Raw genomic sequence first — 15587 nt, 5'->3', positions numbered from 1 at the left:
TATTTGTCGGGTTTGCTGCAGTCATCTTCATCTTGTAAAGTTCAGGTGTTCCCTTAACGTTACGCTGGTCCCATAAAAACGCACCCTAACTCAGATGGTGACCAGAAGAGGATGACATGCGTAGTTTTTTTTTTTTTAATATTTTTTTGCAGACCCCACTCATTGGCTTTGACGTTTCCGTGTTCTCTTGTTCTGGTGTCTCCATGTTTGCTGTTGGTTCACTTCCTACGTAAATGCGATTTCCTCTGCTCTGTTTTTGATTGCCCCCCCACCCAGACCACTAAATCTTTTGTTGCGTTCACAGCTGTTTTGGAACTTCACCAACCTTTGCCTGGCAGCCCTGAACATCACTCATCGGCCACACCAAGTCCTGATCGACCGTCTTCAGAGGAGGGTAAGTCGTTTGTTTCTCTTCATCGTCTTCTTTTCTGGTTGTTCCTGTTGGGCACTGAGGGAGGCCCGAGTGGCCATTCTGAGGGGTCTGCTGGCTTTGGTGGACCCCCGAGGGCCTCGACTCCAAGCCTAGAGGTGTGTTGTCTGTTCTTCTGATGAGACGAGTGGACCCCCGATGGCATGTGAAGCCACACACAGGACAACAGCACGTGTTACAGGACAGTGACATTCGGACCCACAGCCCCGCCATTCATTTCAGTCCACTCTGTTGTTTTACTGTCCTAACAAGAGAAGCAGTTCGGGCACACTTGCCCCCTCTCTAATCCCCACAGCCCCTTTCAGACAGAAGCCGTCTAATTTTAGCGGAGCAGAAGCCCAACGGTAATCCGACTCCAAGTCCAGGAAGGTGGCTGAAGAAATATTTAGAAACTTTCACCGTAGACATGACAAGAGGCCTGGCAGAGGATGTTCTCAGCATGTCATTACAAGAAGAAGCCAAAATAATCAGCGGGACGGGCGGCTCAGCCGTGTTTGTCATCTGTGTAGCAATGTGACCCAGGGTGGCAGTGGTCACTGGGTGGCACGTCACTGAGACACGGTGGGCTCCGGCTTTCAGTTTCGTGACCCGTGTTTTGTTTTTTCCCTTTCTGTTGAAGATATTTGTGAACTCCAGGTATGCGCGGCCGCGCTTTAAGAAGTACGGATTCGAGATCCTGGACACTGGAAACATGTACCTCATTCGAACGCCAGCCGGCCTGAAGATCCAGTGGTTTCACAGCACAGGAATGATGATCATCGAGACGGACAGCGCCAGCAGCAAGCCCACTACCATGGGGTTATGTGGTAGGTATGATAAGCAAGGGCACGAAGCCAGCCAGCAGGACTAGGTGGTCTGTCATCACACACGGCCCCAAGTGCCACCACCAGGAGTGTTCGGGGTCTGCATTTGCAATGAGAAGCTCACCCTCGTCTTCCATCACTGGGCTGTGTCGAGCCAGTAGAGCCATCAGGCAGATGCCAAACCTTCACCCTTCACCCCAGTCTGACCAGTTTAAGGGCCTCAATGCATTATTAATGGGACACAAGTCACAGAATGCATTTGTCACCTCTTAGGTGGTCCATTTGTGTTTCTGAGGTTCTTATCAGGTCAGGCAACTCTACTGACTAATCACGGCACGTGAGAAGGCCAGGGTGTGAGACATCGATTAGGACAAGCGAGTACAAATGTCAGGGGTCATTAATGACCCCATAAACCTGTAAGATAACCAAGTGAGCCATCCCAAGAGGTGCACAAACAGCCCCTCAATGGCCAGCTCTACAAGCTTCAGGGGGCCACTTTAAGAACTGCCAACTCTGAGTGGGCTCTGCTCCAAATGTGACCAGAAGGGGTGTGTCTTCTCTGGGCACCATGGGCGGGCCAAACGTCCTCATTGGTCATCTTCTCAGGGCTGTGGAGGGCAGAGATGAAACCGTTAGCGACGGCGCCCCCTCTTGTTCTGGAGTGGCATCACACGCCTTACTTGAGCCGTGAAGGTGAGCCTCGGGCGCCGAAGGTTCAAGTTTCCTTTATTGAAGTCGTGTTTACACGAGAAAACATGAAGGGCGTCTTCTCAGTGGCATCCAATAGCAAGAAAGAAAGAAACCAAACAAATGGAGACAAGACAGGTTAAGGTGAGAGGAGGGGCGTATTTACACGGAAAGGGGTAACAGGATACACTCGTATTAAAAAGTCGTATGGGACGAGGAAGAAGGGACGTGAATGACGGCGAGATGTTCCTGGATTATCATTTCTCCTTCATTCCGCATCTTTCCGTTCATTTGGGCAGCATGACTTTGGGTTTATCGGGTTGTGTTAGGGGGTGGCACGGTGGCGCAGTGGTAGCGCTGCTGCCTTGCTGTATGGAGACCTGTGGTTCGCTTCCCGGGTCCTCCCTGCGTGGAGTTTGCATGTTCTCCCCGTGTCTGCGTGGGTTTCCTCCCACAGTCCAAAGACATGCAGGTCAGGTAGATTGGTGATTCTAAATTATCCCCAGTGTGTGCTTGGTGTGTGTGTGTGCCCTGCGGTGGGCTGGCATCCTGCCCGGGGTTTGTTTCCTGCCTTGCGCCCTGTGTTGGCTGGGATTGGCTCCAGCTGACCCCCGTGACCCTGTAGTTAGGATATAGCGGGTGGGATGATGGATGGATGGATTGTGTTAGATTTGTGATCTCCGTCAGGGAGCTGGGAGGACTGGTTTTGTTTGATGTTGAGTTTAGAATTCTCCTTCGATTTTTATTAAATATTGTAACAGTCGCTACACTTCACCACCCAAGGGGGAAGTGGACGCCGTCCGTAAGATTATATCAGCATTTCAAATAGGTGGTCTGGACCTCGGCCCCTCTAACCCCTCTCTCCGCACCCGCCGGTACTTGATGATAGCTGAACTGGTTATCAAACATTCTTTCATTTCTGCTGCTCGGATTCTGTTATGTAGACCCCCACACACGAGTCCTCCACCTCCACTCGGTCATTACACTCGCCTGACTGGCAGGAGACTTGGCCCTTACCCACAATGCACTTGCACCTGGGACTAATCCACCCAGAGCTTACTGTTACTGCACTTTGAAAGGTGAAATACAAAAAAAAAACGTGTCAAGCCAAGTTTGGGAGCCTGCACTGGCACAGAGCGCCACCGCACCCACCACATGACGAAACAACTTGGGATACCGGCTGGCAACCCCCCAGGCAGACACGCGGTCCAGTCCCACCCTCTGGAAATGACCCTCTATCTGCCGCAGCCAGGTGTTACGTGGGCGACCCCTTGGCCTGATCCAGCCACTCGGGTCCCCAACAATGAGGGTCCTGTGAGCTGGATCACCCTCGGGTAAGCGTAGTGCCGTAACTGACTCTCCCTCACAGTGCAGGTCATGTGCCTGATTCGGGACTCCATCAGCAACACAAAGTCAAACCAGCGGCCCCCAAGGATTCTCTCAAGAGAATCTCACACATGAAGGAGTCCAGTCTTCATCTCAGGTCAATGGATAGCGTCCATGTCTCCCAACCATATAGCAAGTCAGGACACTAAAGACTTGGACCTTCGTTCCTTTGTTGAGATATCGGGAGCGCCACACAACCCTTCCCAGTGACCTCATGACCCCCCCATGCTCTTCTAATCCGTCTACTGACTTCATAGGAAGAGTCACCAGAGTCACATGAATGGCACTGCCAAGGTAAGCAAACCTCTCGATGACGAGGTCGACACTCTCTCCACAGACAGACAGACTGCTGATGGCCGTGCCCAAGAGGTCATTGGTTTTTATCAGGACCCTCGCAAGCCCAGACACTCAGACCCCTCACTCAGACTCTCGAGCGCCCCGATCAGCGCCTCCATTGACTCCGTGAAGATCACAGCATCGTCAGCAAAGTCGAGATCCTTCAATGGCACCCAAACAGAAATGAAACGTGAAGTGAGGGAGCCGACAGAAGACCTGCTAAGTCAGGGCCTCAAACTCCAACCAGCTGCTTAATGGGGTGCCGATTCTTGACGTTAATTAAACCCGATCTTTAATTCCGTGGCGTGTTGCTGCTCTCGTTGTCCATTAGCAGACGTGTCTGTAATGTTGATTTCCTCTTTCTAAGAGATCTGGTCAAATGTTTTCAAATCAACGTTCCCGAGACCCTCATCGTTCTTCATTTTCAGACTTTGTATGATGGACGCCAGGTGTTTTGGCTCATCTTGCATCTCATTATTGTTTGGCTGCTAATTAAGGAAAAAGAAACAATTTTGGGGTCCGAGTCTTCAAGAGCAAGTCAATTAAAACAAATTCACACGAAGCTAATTAGCAGGCCTCTGATTAAGAAAAGGGTGAGAATGAAAACCCGCAGCCACGGTGGTCCTCCAGGACCGGAGTTGGCGACCCCTGCGGTATAAAGTGCCCTCTATAATGTTAGGCATAAAGACACATTGTATTTTTTTTTTGTTTTTAGCCCCCTAATCCACCCTAATGTTGTCACTCGGAGTTCTAAACGTGGCCAGAAGAGGCTCACCTCAAGGCTGCAAGCCCTCAAACCGCTACCTGCTGGCTTGAAAAAAGAAAAACACGTCAGAAAAAACAGTAAACCCGCACGCCACACTTCAGGAGTCTTTGATTGGCCAGTGGGCGGTCCCAGCCGCTGTGATGTCAGAGCGGCCCCACCTCCCAGGGCTCCACTCACCACGTACACGGAATGGAGGCACATTTCAAGTTACTCCATCCTAGTCAAACATAGCGGAGATTACACAAAAGCACGAGGAATAAGAATCCGTAAAAGAGGAGAGCAACCGAAGACGATAAACACAAGCCCAGCCGCAGCGCCACAAACCAGGCATCGATCGGCCATGATATTCTCTCTTTTAACATTTGGTATCTCTTCTGTTTTTTTCTTTTCCACTGTTTCCTTAAAGGCTGTTGTGACGGAGACCCCAAAAATGACCTCACATTGTCCAACGGAACGACGGTCAGAGAAAACGAGGACCCGGCAGTCTTTATTGACAGCTGGCAAGTGCCAAACACAACCAGCTTCATGGGTCAGAACCGGCGAAGAGAAGTCAACTGCTCCACCAGCGACTGCTCCGAATGCCTGAGCATGTTGAGCAACCAGACCTTCAGTGGCTGCCACGCGTTTGTAAGTGCCCACCTTGAGTTGCTGTTGCTGTGCCACTTCATGTGTTTGATGTTGTGTGTCGACAGACAGGAGAGGGTGGCAGGTGCCAGTTACGCTGGAGTTTACTAATCAGTGTGCTGTGCTCTTTGCCACGTCCCATTAATCAGAACACAAAGGTGTGAGTCGGCGCCAGCGTGTCATTGCATGTATTGACCTGCCATTGGCCAGTCAGCATTTATAGATAGTGATACGGACCCTCCACACTCAGCCTGTCTAGGGAGAGAATCGGCCAGCTCCTTCTGGGCTTTACAGATCACGGCCCTCGTCCCCCGACATGCAGAGTGTTTTTGAGAGCTTGATGTTCTTCTTCTTTTTGGGGTTGTCACAGCGGATCATCTTCTCCCATCTCTTCCTGTCCTCGTCATCTTGCTCTGTCACACCCGTCACACCTGCATGTCCTCTCTCACCACATCCATAAACCTCCTCTTAGGCCTTCCTCTTCTCCTCTTCCCTGGCAGCTCTATCCTTAGCGCCTTTCTCCCAATATACCCCTCATCTCTCCAAACCAATGCCATCTCACCTCTCTTTCACCCCACCTGAGCTGACCCTCTAATGTCCTCATTTCTAATCCTGTCCATCCTCGTCACACCCAGTGCAAATCTTGACATCTTTAACTCTGCCACCTCCAGCTCTGTCTCCTGTGCCACCGTCTCCAGCCCATATACCATAGCTGGTCTCCACCATCCTGTAGACCTTCCCTGTCACTCTTGTTGATACCCGTCTGTCACTCCTGACACTCTTCTCCAGTCACTCCACTCTGCCTGCACTCTCTTCTTCACTTCTCTTCCACACTCCCCGTTACTCTGTACTGTTGATCCCAAGTATTTAAACTCCTCCACCTTCACCAACTCTACTCCCTCATCATCACCATCCCACTGACCTCCCTCTCATTCACACACATGTATTCTGTCTCGGTGGTCCTACTGACCTTCATTCCTCTCCTCTCAGATCTCCACGTCTCCGGGGTCTCCTCAACCCGCTCCCTATTTATATTTTGTGCAGTTCTAGGAGTTCTTCGGTGGGCTGGCACCCTGCCCGGGGTTTGTTTCCTGCCTTGCACCCTGTGTTAGCTGGGATTGGCTCCAGCAGACCCCCGTGACCCTGTAGTTTGGATATATAGCGGGTTGGATAATGGATGGATGGATGGAGTTCTAGGAATTCTCCATCACAGAGGGTGTGCAGAAAGTAAAGAAGAAGAAGCAGCAAAGAAACAAAGCGAGGGTCACATCCAGGAATCCAACCAAGCTTTTGTCAGGAAGATCCAAACTTCTAAGTCAAGAACACCAAACGATCGGCCGTTTGGCAGATAATCATCCAGAAACGTCTCGCGGCGTCCACTAAATATCCACAAACTCCCTTTCAACTTGAATCCTCCGATGTTAAAACCCTAACTGCCTCTCACATATGAAAAGGAACTCCTAATGAAATCACAACACAGCCCCCCTCCAAACACACCCACCAGTCTTTGAAGGATGGTGACTGTGAAAAGATCAAAGTAACCCGGGGGGCTTGATGATCCTGAATGGATACCTTCAGGCCCACATCCTCCACCGGTGGTCAGAATTGCAAAAGATGGTCTGAATCGTCCACCAAAAATATGAATAAATATCGTATGCCTGCTTTTTTGACCCACCCTGTATGATGGACCCCAGTGCTTAGTTTCTCCACTACACAAGTTATACTTCTTGGACCAGCAAAATTCCAAAATAAGTGGAGGGTTAACACAATCAAAAACAAAAAATGGTAAATAAGACCCCCTACTCTCATTTTTATTAGTGGGGTGGTACTGTCCAGTACTCCAGAAGTGTTGTGACTGGGAATCCCAAAGCAAGGAAGTCTCAAAAGCGCTTCCAGAAATGTCCACCAGAGGGAGAAATCCTGTCAGAAAATGTCGGTTAGATGCATAAAGGGCCACGGTGAACTTTTTAAGCACATGAAGCTCCAAAGACTATCACAGATCCAGCTGTGATAATGAAAGTACTGGCCATCCCAATTGTACCAGTGCCGTCACATGTTTCTCTTTTATGGTCGCTGGTTCTTATTCGTAAATAGCGTCTGATTATCGAGATCCACTTTCCCAGTCCTAACTGAGGGTGACGCTTGTGTTCTGACACCAACGATGGAGTGAGGAGCTCACGTGAGAAAGTGAACAGGCAAAGCGAGGGTCAAAGCCAGGGGTCATCAAGCCGGAAAGAAGAACCCAAAGTGACATGAGTCCCAATACTCACCCCGAAGTTGAAGTCAAAGAAACAGAGAACAACTGTCACAAATCCAAAAACTCAAGATAGCAAACACACAAGTCTCACTCCTAAATCCATAGAGCATTCAAAATGAACCGCCAGGGACTGTGGGAGACCCTCCAGGTTTATAGGGCAAAGGGCAGTGCCTCACAGTGATTGGCAGGTGGCCCCGCCTCTTGGGGGACGACCCACAAAACACTGGCAAATTGAACAAAAGGAACTCTAATACACCTCGAACAACAGAACATAAAAACAAGACTTGGAACTCCAGCCAGGAGAAGATCGCTGGCTCAAACAGAAGGAGAAGAACCAACAAGGTGGTCATCGAATGTCACAATCCTGGGTCGGGATCTTATTGGGACATGTGGTGAGCACAACTCCTGCGCTAGAACAGCTCTGCCCAAGCAGAATGAGTTTCATTTCAGGATCAGAAGATGAATGGAGTACACGCCGGGGTCAGAGTCAAAGGGACAAGCCGATCATTCGCCGAGTTGGACACGTGAGACGAGACTCAGAATCTTAAACTGAAAACCGAGAACGAAAACAGCGAGAAGCACACGTTAGACCTCTTAGTCCTGTCCCAAAAACGGATACCTGGACAGCGCATAAATTAGTGCCCTTTTAAAGGGCAATACAGGTGACGTCAGGCGAGGACATTTCCAGGGTAATGGCCGACGTGAAAGTCGCTCGTCAATACTCAAAATGGCACTGTGATGAGACGATAAAAAATGACAACAGAAGACAGAGCAAAATAATCAAGTTCATCGACCTCGGGAGCCCCACAGTAGCCACCAACACGTCCCAAAAACTCCCAAGGAAGCGTAAAACAATGAATTAAGAGCACCGACCGCAACACGAGCTGTGACAATAAAATTACCGGCCGCCCCGACTCTACCAGCCCCTTTATGGTCGCCTGTTGTTATTCGTAAATAGCGTCTGATTATCAAAGTCCACTTTCTTGATCCTAACTGAGGGTGATGCTTGTGTTCTGACACCGACGATGGAATGAGGAGAGCAAGAGAGAAGGTGAGCAGACAAAGCGAGGGTCAAAACCAGGGGTCAAAGCAAGGGGCCGTCAAGCCGGAAAGAGGAACCCAAAGTGACCAAGCGTTGGGTCTTTTGCCAGAAGGTCATTTAAGAAAGCCACCCGGCGTATTCACTAAACATTCACACACTCGCCAGCAAATCCCCTGGGCAGACCCATGCCACACCTTATGAGCTGCACGGGGGGGTCACACGCCTTTTTCCATTCTGCCATGCAGCACTTTTGAACTTCTTCCTTTGAACATCACCCTTTGGTAGCAGTTGCAGCTCCCGAAAGTCCAGAAGACCTCATCCGTCCCCAGTTGTGTTGGTGCTTCATGTAGCTTGATACTTCACGGTGGACCCAACCCGCCACACACCTGTAAAGGTGGTCACTCCGCTCGAAATTCAAAGGGGGCCTGAAGAACGGTGAGTCCCAGCCAGTCATTAGGGGGAACATCTTGGATGAATGACATCTGTTAAATGGCTTGTCCTGGGAGTATCTGGGAATTCTGGGGACTGGGAGGCCTGGTGGGCCCAGGTGAGCGTGTTGCCAATGCCCTCTTCATCAAGATAAACAAAATGAGGATGACGATGAGACCCTGAGAGCCTAATCTGTGCAGTTCTCCACTTGGCAACTCGTGGGTGCCCCCACCACCAGTAGGCACCATTGACTGGACGCTGCTGGAGCTGCTAGACGTTCCACTGTCACCTGTGAACTCTTCATTTGATTGACTTTGTGCTTGTGCTGTTTCTTCACCTTCCTTGCCACCCACCTCCATAACTTGTGATCTTTACTATCATGTACCCGTTTTGTGTTTTCTCTGCCATGCTTTGCATGTGATAATCTTCTGTGAAGGGCACTGGACTTTGTGTGCCAGCGGTCCCGTAATGCCAGTTGTGTCCAGTCGGCCTGCCTTTTTCACCCTCTCTCACTTAGGTCCCACCCAAGATGTTCTGCGAAGTTTGGGTCCGTGATGCCGAATACGTGAAGAATCCCTGCATTGCGCTGGCCGCGTACGTGGCAGCGTGCCACAAGTTCAGCGTGTGTATCGAATGGCGGAGCCCCGACTACTGCTGTAAGTGTCCCCCACAGTAAGTGTTTATGTTGGAAAAAAATCACGGAGACCTCCGTTCTGAACTTTGCCACTGTGTACCCTCTTAGCATTCGTTTGCCCTCCCGAGCTACGGTACCAGGCCTGTCTACCAGCATGCAATGCCAAGACCTGCCCAACCCACGAGTTCGATTCAGAGCCTGAAGACTGTTCTGGGCTGACCGAGGGCTGCGTATGTCCAGAGGGGACTCTCCTGCACCGGCCATACTCGGCGCTCTGTATACCCTTTGAGAAATGCGGTGAGTGGAGGAGGTCCGAGGCGCATGAAAGGCGCTATATAAAACTGGGTCCGTTGCACCTCTCCAGCTCTTGTAACTTAGAGCTCTCTCTATTTCCAGCATGCACAGACAGTTCTGGGACGCCTCGTGCCGCCGGCGAAATCTGGAAGGCATCCAAAGATGGCTGCTGCATGTACAAATGTGACAATGACACCATCGTCCCAGTGGAGCACAACTGCACAGACGCTCCAGAGCCAGTGTGCAGAAAGACAGGAGAAGTCGTGGTCAGTCTGTCTGACACCAACAGCTGCTGTCCTCAAAAGTCCTGTGGTATGTCTTATTTACAGTGTTAGGCTGCTCAGATGTTCTTATTGATGTCACCATCAGTCACCTTACCCACTGGATGGTGTTAGGACCTTCTCTTGTGCACTCATCTGACACCGTAAGCCCAGATTGTTGGCAAAGATAGGCGCTATATAAAGCTAAAATGTATTGATTGATTCTGATCTGCCAAACAAAGTCACTTGGCATATGTCAACATTACGTGGTGACACCATGCTGTCACATGCTGGGTACAGTCCTGCTCTGTGCTCCCTGTAGCTGTGATGAGTTTTGGCTCTCTTGTGACATTTAGTGAGGTCATGTCAGCTAGTTTTGGGAAACAGGCATAAGTGTGTGTATCTGTGTAAAGTGTATGCTGTGTGTCATCAAAGAACTAGTCGTTTATCAGGTCACACAGCCAGTGAGGTTGGTGCCAACATTCCAAGAGGAAGCCAAAATAATGGAGAGATAGTGGGAGACTGAATGACCTCCCAGTGTGCTGCCTGCCAGCAAATGTCCAACGTCACTCCAGCTTTGGCACCTGCACAGCTGAATGGGAAATGCAGTTCTGTGATGATTCTAATAGGGGGGTATTGACAGGGGGCATGAGATGGAGGGGAGGATTCAGGGGGAGAACCTTGAGAATGGTCTGCCACGCAACATCAGCAAAAACAAAGAACCTGGGGGTCCGCACTAGTGACGGGATGGACTGCTCTATTGACACATGGGAGCTGCAGAAGAAGGGGCACAGCAGACACTTAGGAGACAGTGATAGTGGATGTCACCAGTTCTGGACCTCTGTCATGGCAAGCGAGGTCTGCTCAGCTCACTTCGCTTCACGAAAGGCCGAGCTGATCAATCAATCGATCTATCTGTGATATAGCGCCTTTCACCTCTAGCTCTCTATTATACACTGTATCCACACTCTATCTTCTTATCAGTTATATAATGTCTTTCATATCTATCTATCTATCTATTATATAGTGCCTTTCACATCTATCTATCTATCTATCTATCTATCTATCTATCTATCTATCTATCTATCTATCTATCTATCTATCTATTATATAGTGCCTTTCACATCTATCTATCTATCTATCTATCTATCTATCTATCTATCTATCTATCTATCTATCTATCTATCATATAGTGCCTTTTATCTATCTATCTATTGTGGACGCTTTTTCTCTATTGTCGTTTCTCGTGACTGAAGACAGAGAGATATAATTAAAATTATTAAAAAATATTTTATTAATACACACCAGGCAAAGGTAAGAATGACAGAGAGGCACAGTCCTAGGACACCTGCCCTTCATCTGTGCCCAGGTGTCGGTGTCCTAAATCTTTTATAATGCTAAGCGCAAAATTTTACCTTATGACTTTAGTTGCACAAGAATTTCAAGACATTACATCTTTACAATAGTTTTGTTTGGATCAGCAGTTACACAATTTTAAAGGTCATCAGTTGGGCACTTGTAACTTCTTGTTCGTTACAGAAAACAGAAGCTGCACTTGTCGCAAGACAGACTTCTCGTGGCCCTTGTCACGCACACCAGATTAAATCAATAACTGATTTTTATTTTTCCACACTATCTATCTATCTATCATATAGTGCCTTTTATCTATCTATCTATCTATCTATCTATCTATCTATCTATCTATCTATCTATCTATCTATCTATCTATCTATCATATAGTGCCTTTTATCTATCTATCTATCTATCTATCGATGTGAGATGTGGCTCTGAGGATTGCTTGTATCATACTGGAAGTCCCCCGTCCAGCTCTGTAAGGGTCTTTCCTCATCAGCTTGGTGAGGTGTCACTGTTTTTGACATCAGGGACCAGGAGGTGACTGGTGGTCAGTAGAGAGGCCCACATTGTGTAAGTGCCAAGTCCGTGTTCTAGAAAGCAGACCCAGTATGCCCGATGTAAATGGTAGTCAGAAGTACAAAGCCCCCAAGCGCCAGCCCTGTTCCCATAATGCCCAGTGCCCGCTGGTCCAGCAGGTGGGTGTTCTCCAGTGGGTTTCTTTCCAAGCCCGTCGTTTCTTTATCTTCTTCTGTTTTTCAGTTTGCAATCACACTTTGTGTGAGGGATTTGCTTTGGAGTGTAAGTTTGGAGAGAAGCTCGTTTCCTACTACAGAGAGGACTCGTGTTGTCCAGATGTCGTGTGCGGTGAGGACATCGTGACCCAAACGTCACAGAGCTACGGCTTGTGATCTTACATGTAGGTGACTAAAAGCTGAGGTTCTTGCTGACGCCCTTTTGTCCTCCGCTGTGCCCGTGCAGAGTGCGATCCTGACCGGTGTGAATCGGAGATCCCAGTATGCCGAGAAGACCAGGTCCTTATTGCCACCCGTGCTGATGGCACCTGCTGTATGGCCTACATCTGCAGTAAGACCTCCCTTGAGGAACGCTGACTCACTTGGGGGGGCTCCCTTTGTATTATCCATGGGTGACCCACTCTTGTTCTTAGCGTGCAGGCCCTGCCCAGATGGCGCTCCAAGCTGCCAGGATGGGGAAGTGCTGACGGTGGATGTCAACACCACTGAACGCTGCTGTCCCACTTACCACTGCGGTGAGAAGTCATGCTTGTTGCAGGTGAGCTGTGTCGGGTGACATGTGTGTGACGTGTGTGTCCTTTGTGTTTCAGTGTGTGAGACGTATCGCTGTGAAGAGCACAGGTGCCCTCGTGGGATGGCGGTGGTGACGGTGTGGAGTCCAGGCCAATGCTGCCCACTGCGCACGTGTGGTAAGGGCACTTCTTCGCACCTTGTCCTCTTCTTGCTGCCACCATCCGTGCCGACACTTTGATTTCTTCTTCTTTTCAGAATGTGCCTGTGACGCTGTCCCCAAACCTCAGTGTGACCTGGTAGGTGCCTCTTCTCGGCGGGCCACTCGGCCTAAAGGCTCTCCTTCCGTAAGCTCATTTTGCACGTCTTGTTTCCAAAGGGGGAGACTCTGCAGATCGACTTGGACTTCCTGGCGGACCCCGAGAATCGGTGTGGCTGCACGAGCTACACGTGTGGTAAGAGGCCTCCAAAATTCTAAGGGTCGACCAATTCGGGCATTGGGACGGGTGGGCCACCCGCAGTGTGAGGGCATCCTACACTTGGAGAGGGGGCTTCTGGGAGCAGACCTGTTTCTGACAGAGTTCTAATTCTCAATTCTGTTGATGTTTGTAGTGATTTCATCGGGGAAATGCGTTGTAATGTTTGTACTGCTAAACTGAGATGCGGGTGGCGTTTGGTTTGACCATCAGGGGTGGGCTGACCAGGTTGTTTGCTATTCCGCCATCATAATGGATGTTGTGATAAAGCCAGGGGTGTCAGCGAGCCCCAAATCCCAAAGAGTCCCGGGTTCAAATAATGGAAGGTTTTATTATAAGGACCTCCAAAAGTGACACAAGACTCCAGGTGCCTAACGAGCTTCTTCCATGTGGCCAAATAAGGCCCTGAAAAGGTCCATGCGCCCCCAGGTGGTGGCCACGGGTTTCAACAGGGTTGAGTTCCCATGAGCTCTCACAACCTGTGGCCCCACTGCAAACCAAGGGTGCTGCCCTCTATCGGCCCGGGGAGGAACTGTCCCACAAATACTCTCCCCCTGGTCCTTCCACACTCCGGGTGTCCCGCCACATGCCTCACTGTCTGAGATGTCCTCACTTGTGTCTGTCCTTTAGCGAGAGAGTTGTATTGATGCTTGTATCTCCACATAGGTGTGACCATCAGGCTCTTGGTCAACCTCTCTTGCCCTGGCCCTTCTGCCAGGATTCTTCAGTTTTGGTGGGTGGCCAAGCTATAGGCAGAGCGATGGAAGTCTGGAGGTCCTCACTGTGCTCTTGAGAATGTGTTTGGTTTTTTGGTAGCCCTTCTCAGATGTCCTGTCTCTAAGATCTGCCAGCAGTTCCTTGGACCTCATGGTTTGGTTTCTGCTCCCACTTGTAGTGGTCCGGTTGCCGCTAAGATTCACACCATCGAAGAGGCTGCCATTTCTTTATTTTTTTAGTGGACGCCCCCAGCCTTGGCCCGACCCTCACGCACTCACAGAGACAATAAAACAGCAAATGAAGAACATATTAACATTAATAAACGGAAACAACGATCTCACTTCAGCTTCCCTCACAGCAATTAAACATTAACATGAAAACAAACTACAAAGCAAAACCTCACACAGTGAAGTCCAGGAAGAAACAGATGAGATATAAAGATGAAGGTAGAGATAGACCTACCTGAAGTGGGGAAGATGGGTGGACAGGATCAGGAGCGTCTTGTCTTCACAGGATGGCCATTAATCCACATACAGTCCTCACATAACAGGCAGACAGCAGGACACCCCAGACCCCGACCCAGAAACGACCCAAGACACAAATGAGAAAGCACAGGAATCAGACAAGAACTTCAGACACGAACCCCCTTTTAAATGTTGCGCCGGCCTCCTTGTACCCAACAGCCCCTGCACCCTCAGCAGATGACCAATCGAGAGAGACTGCAGGGACTGCTGGGAGTTGATGTTTCGAGCATCGCTACAACCTGAGACCTTCTAAGGCAGGGGTGTCCAACTCTGGTCCTGGGGGGCCATTCTAACCCTTTCCCTAATCGTTTTTTTCTGTTTTCTCCAAGATGTTTTGGTGTCCTGAGCAGACCAACATGACCGAGACCCTCGTCTGTCTTTATTTTCAGGAGAGCTGCTCCTGTTTTGTGTCTCCTTATTGGTTTGGCTGCTCATTAAGGAAAAACGAACCAACTAAGGGGGTCCGAGTCGCATCAATTAAAACGAAGGCCAAACAAGTGAATCAGCTCACTAATGAATTAAGAGGATGGTTAGAATGAAAACCTGCAGCCACTGCGGCCCACCAGGAGTGGAGGTGGACCCCCTCTGCCTTACCTAATCGTGTCCAATGAACTGAGCTGAGCACAGGTGGACCCCACACATGGTGTGCAAACGTCTCGCTCACAATGAACAGAAGAGAATGGCCCACAACCAAGTCTCATCGTCAAGCTGTCTGCATGTCTGTTTTAGTGGGAGCGTTCAGTTTGCGGTGCCCACCAAATGGTGTCACGTGAAAAGAAGGACACATGACGCAAACAAGAAATAAACGCCGTCGAGTCCACTTAAACCACAGAAATGGTGTCCCCAAGTGAGAAAGGTCAGCTCAGGTTAGGGGGCATACACTGGTACAACGTGTTGCCACACACACCACACGATGAAACAGCTCAGAATCCCGGTTGGCAGCCCCCCAGACATCCTCCGGAAATGACCACCCAGTCAGGTGTTATGTGGGCGACCCCCAGGCCTGGTCCAGCCGCTCAGGTCCTCAACAATGAGCCAGATCACCCTCGGGTAATCATGCCATGTGGCTGTAGTGTCATAACTGATGACCCCTCACAGTGCACCACAGGACCCCGCGAGCAACTGACACAAAGTCAATCCAGCGGCCCCCACGGACCCTTCTGAAGGAGTCCTTTGAGTCTTCATCTCAGGTCACTGGAGAGCGTCCATGTGTCACAAACAGGGAGCACCAGGACCCTAAAGACCTTCATCCATTTGCTGAGATATCAGGAGTGCCACACAATCCTTTAAGGTGACTCATGACC

General features: G+C 49.8%; 1 protein-coding gene across 1 annotated transcript in view; it reads left to right on the top strand.

The window, feature by feature from the left end:
* The window catches only part of otog (otogelin), a 231377-nt gene that overhangs the window by 194129 nt on the left and 21661 nt on the right, over positions 1-15587 (top strand). The window contains exons 36-47 of the mRNA XM_039740451.1: positions 305-394; positions 1050-1236; positions 4815-5035; positions 9278-9416; positions 9503-9691; positions 9791-10000; positions 12064-12168; positions 12283-12387; positions 12470-12571; positions 12647-12745; positions 12825-12865; positions 12946-13021. Of these exons, the coding sequence (XP_039596385.1) occupies positions 305-394; positions 1050-1236; positions 4815-5035; positions 9278-9416; positions 9503-9691; positions 9791-10000; positions 12064-12168; positions 12283-12387; positions 12470-12571; positions 12647-12745; positions 12825-12865; positions 12946-13021 (1564 nt within the window). The remainder of the gene's footprint in view (positions 1-304; positions 395-1049; positions 1237-4814; positions 5036-9277; positions 9417-9502; positions 9692-9790; positions 10001-12063; positions 12169-12282; positions 12388-12469; positions 12572-12646; positions 12746-12824; positions 12866-12945; positions 13022-15587) is intronic.

The sequence above is a fragment of the Polypterus senegalus genome, chromosome 1, assembly GCF_016835505.1.
Source record: "Polypterus senegalus isolate Bchr_013 chromosome 1, ASM1683550v1, whole genome shotgun sequence".
In the NCBI taxonomy this organism is placed as follows: Eukaryota; Metazoa; Chordata; class Cladistia; order Polypteriformes; family Polypteridae; genus Polypterus; species Polypterus senegalus.
The sequence above is the reverse complement of the archived record's forward strand: the minus strand, read 5'-3'. Positions and strand labels throughout refer to the sequence as shown.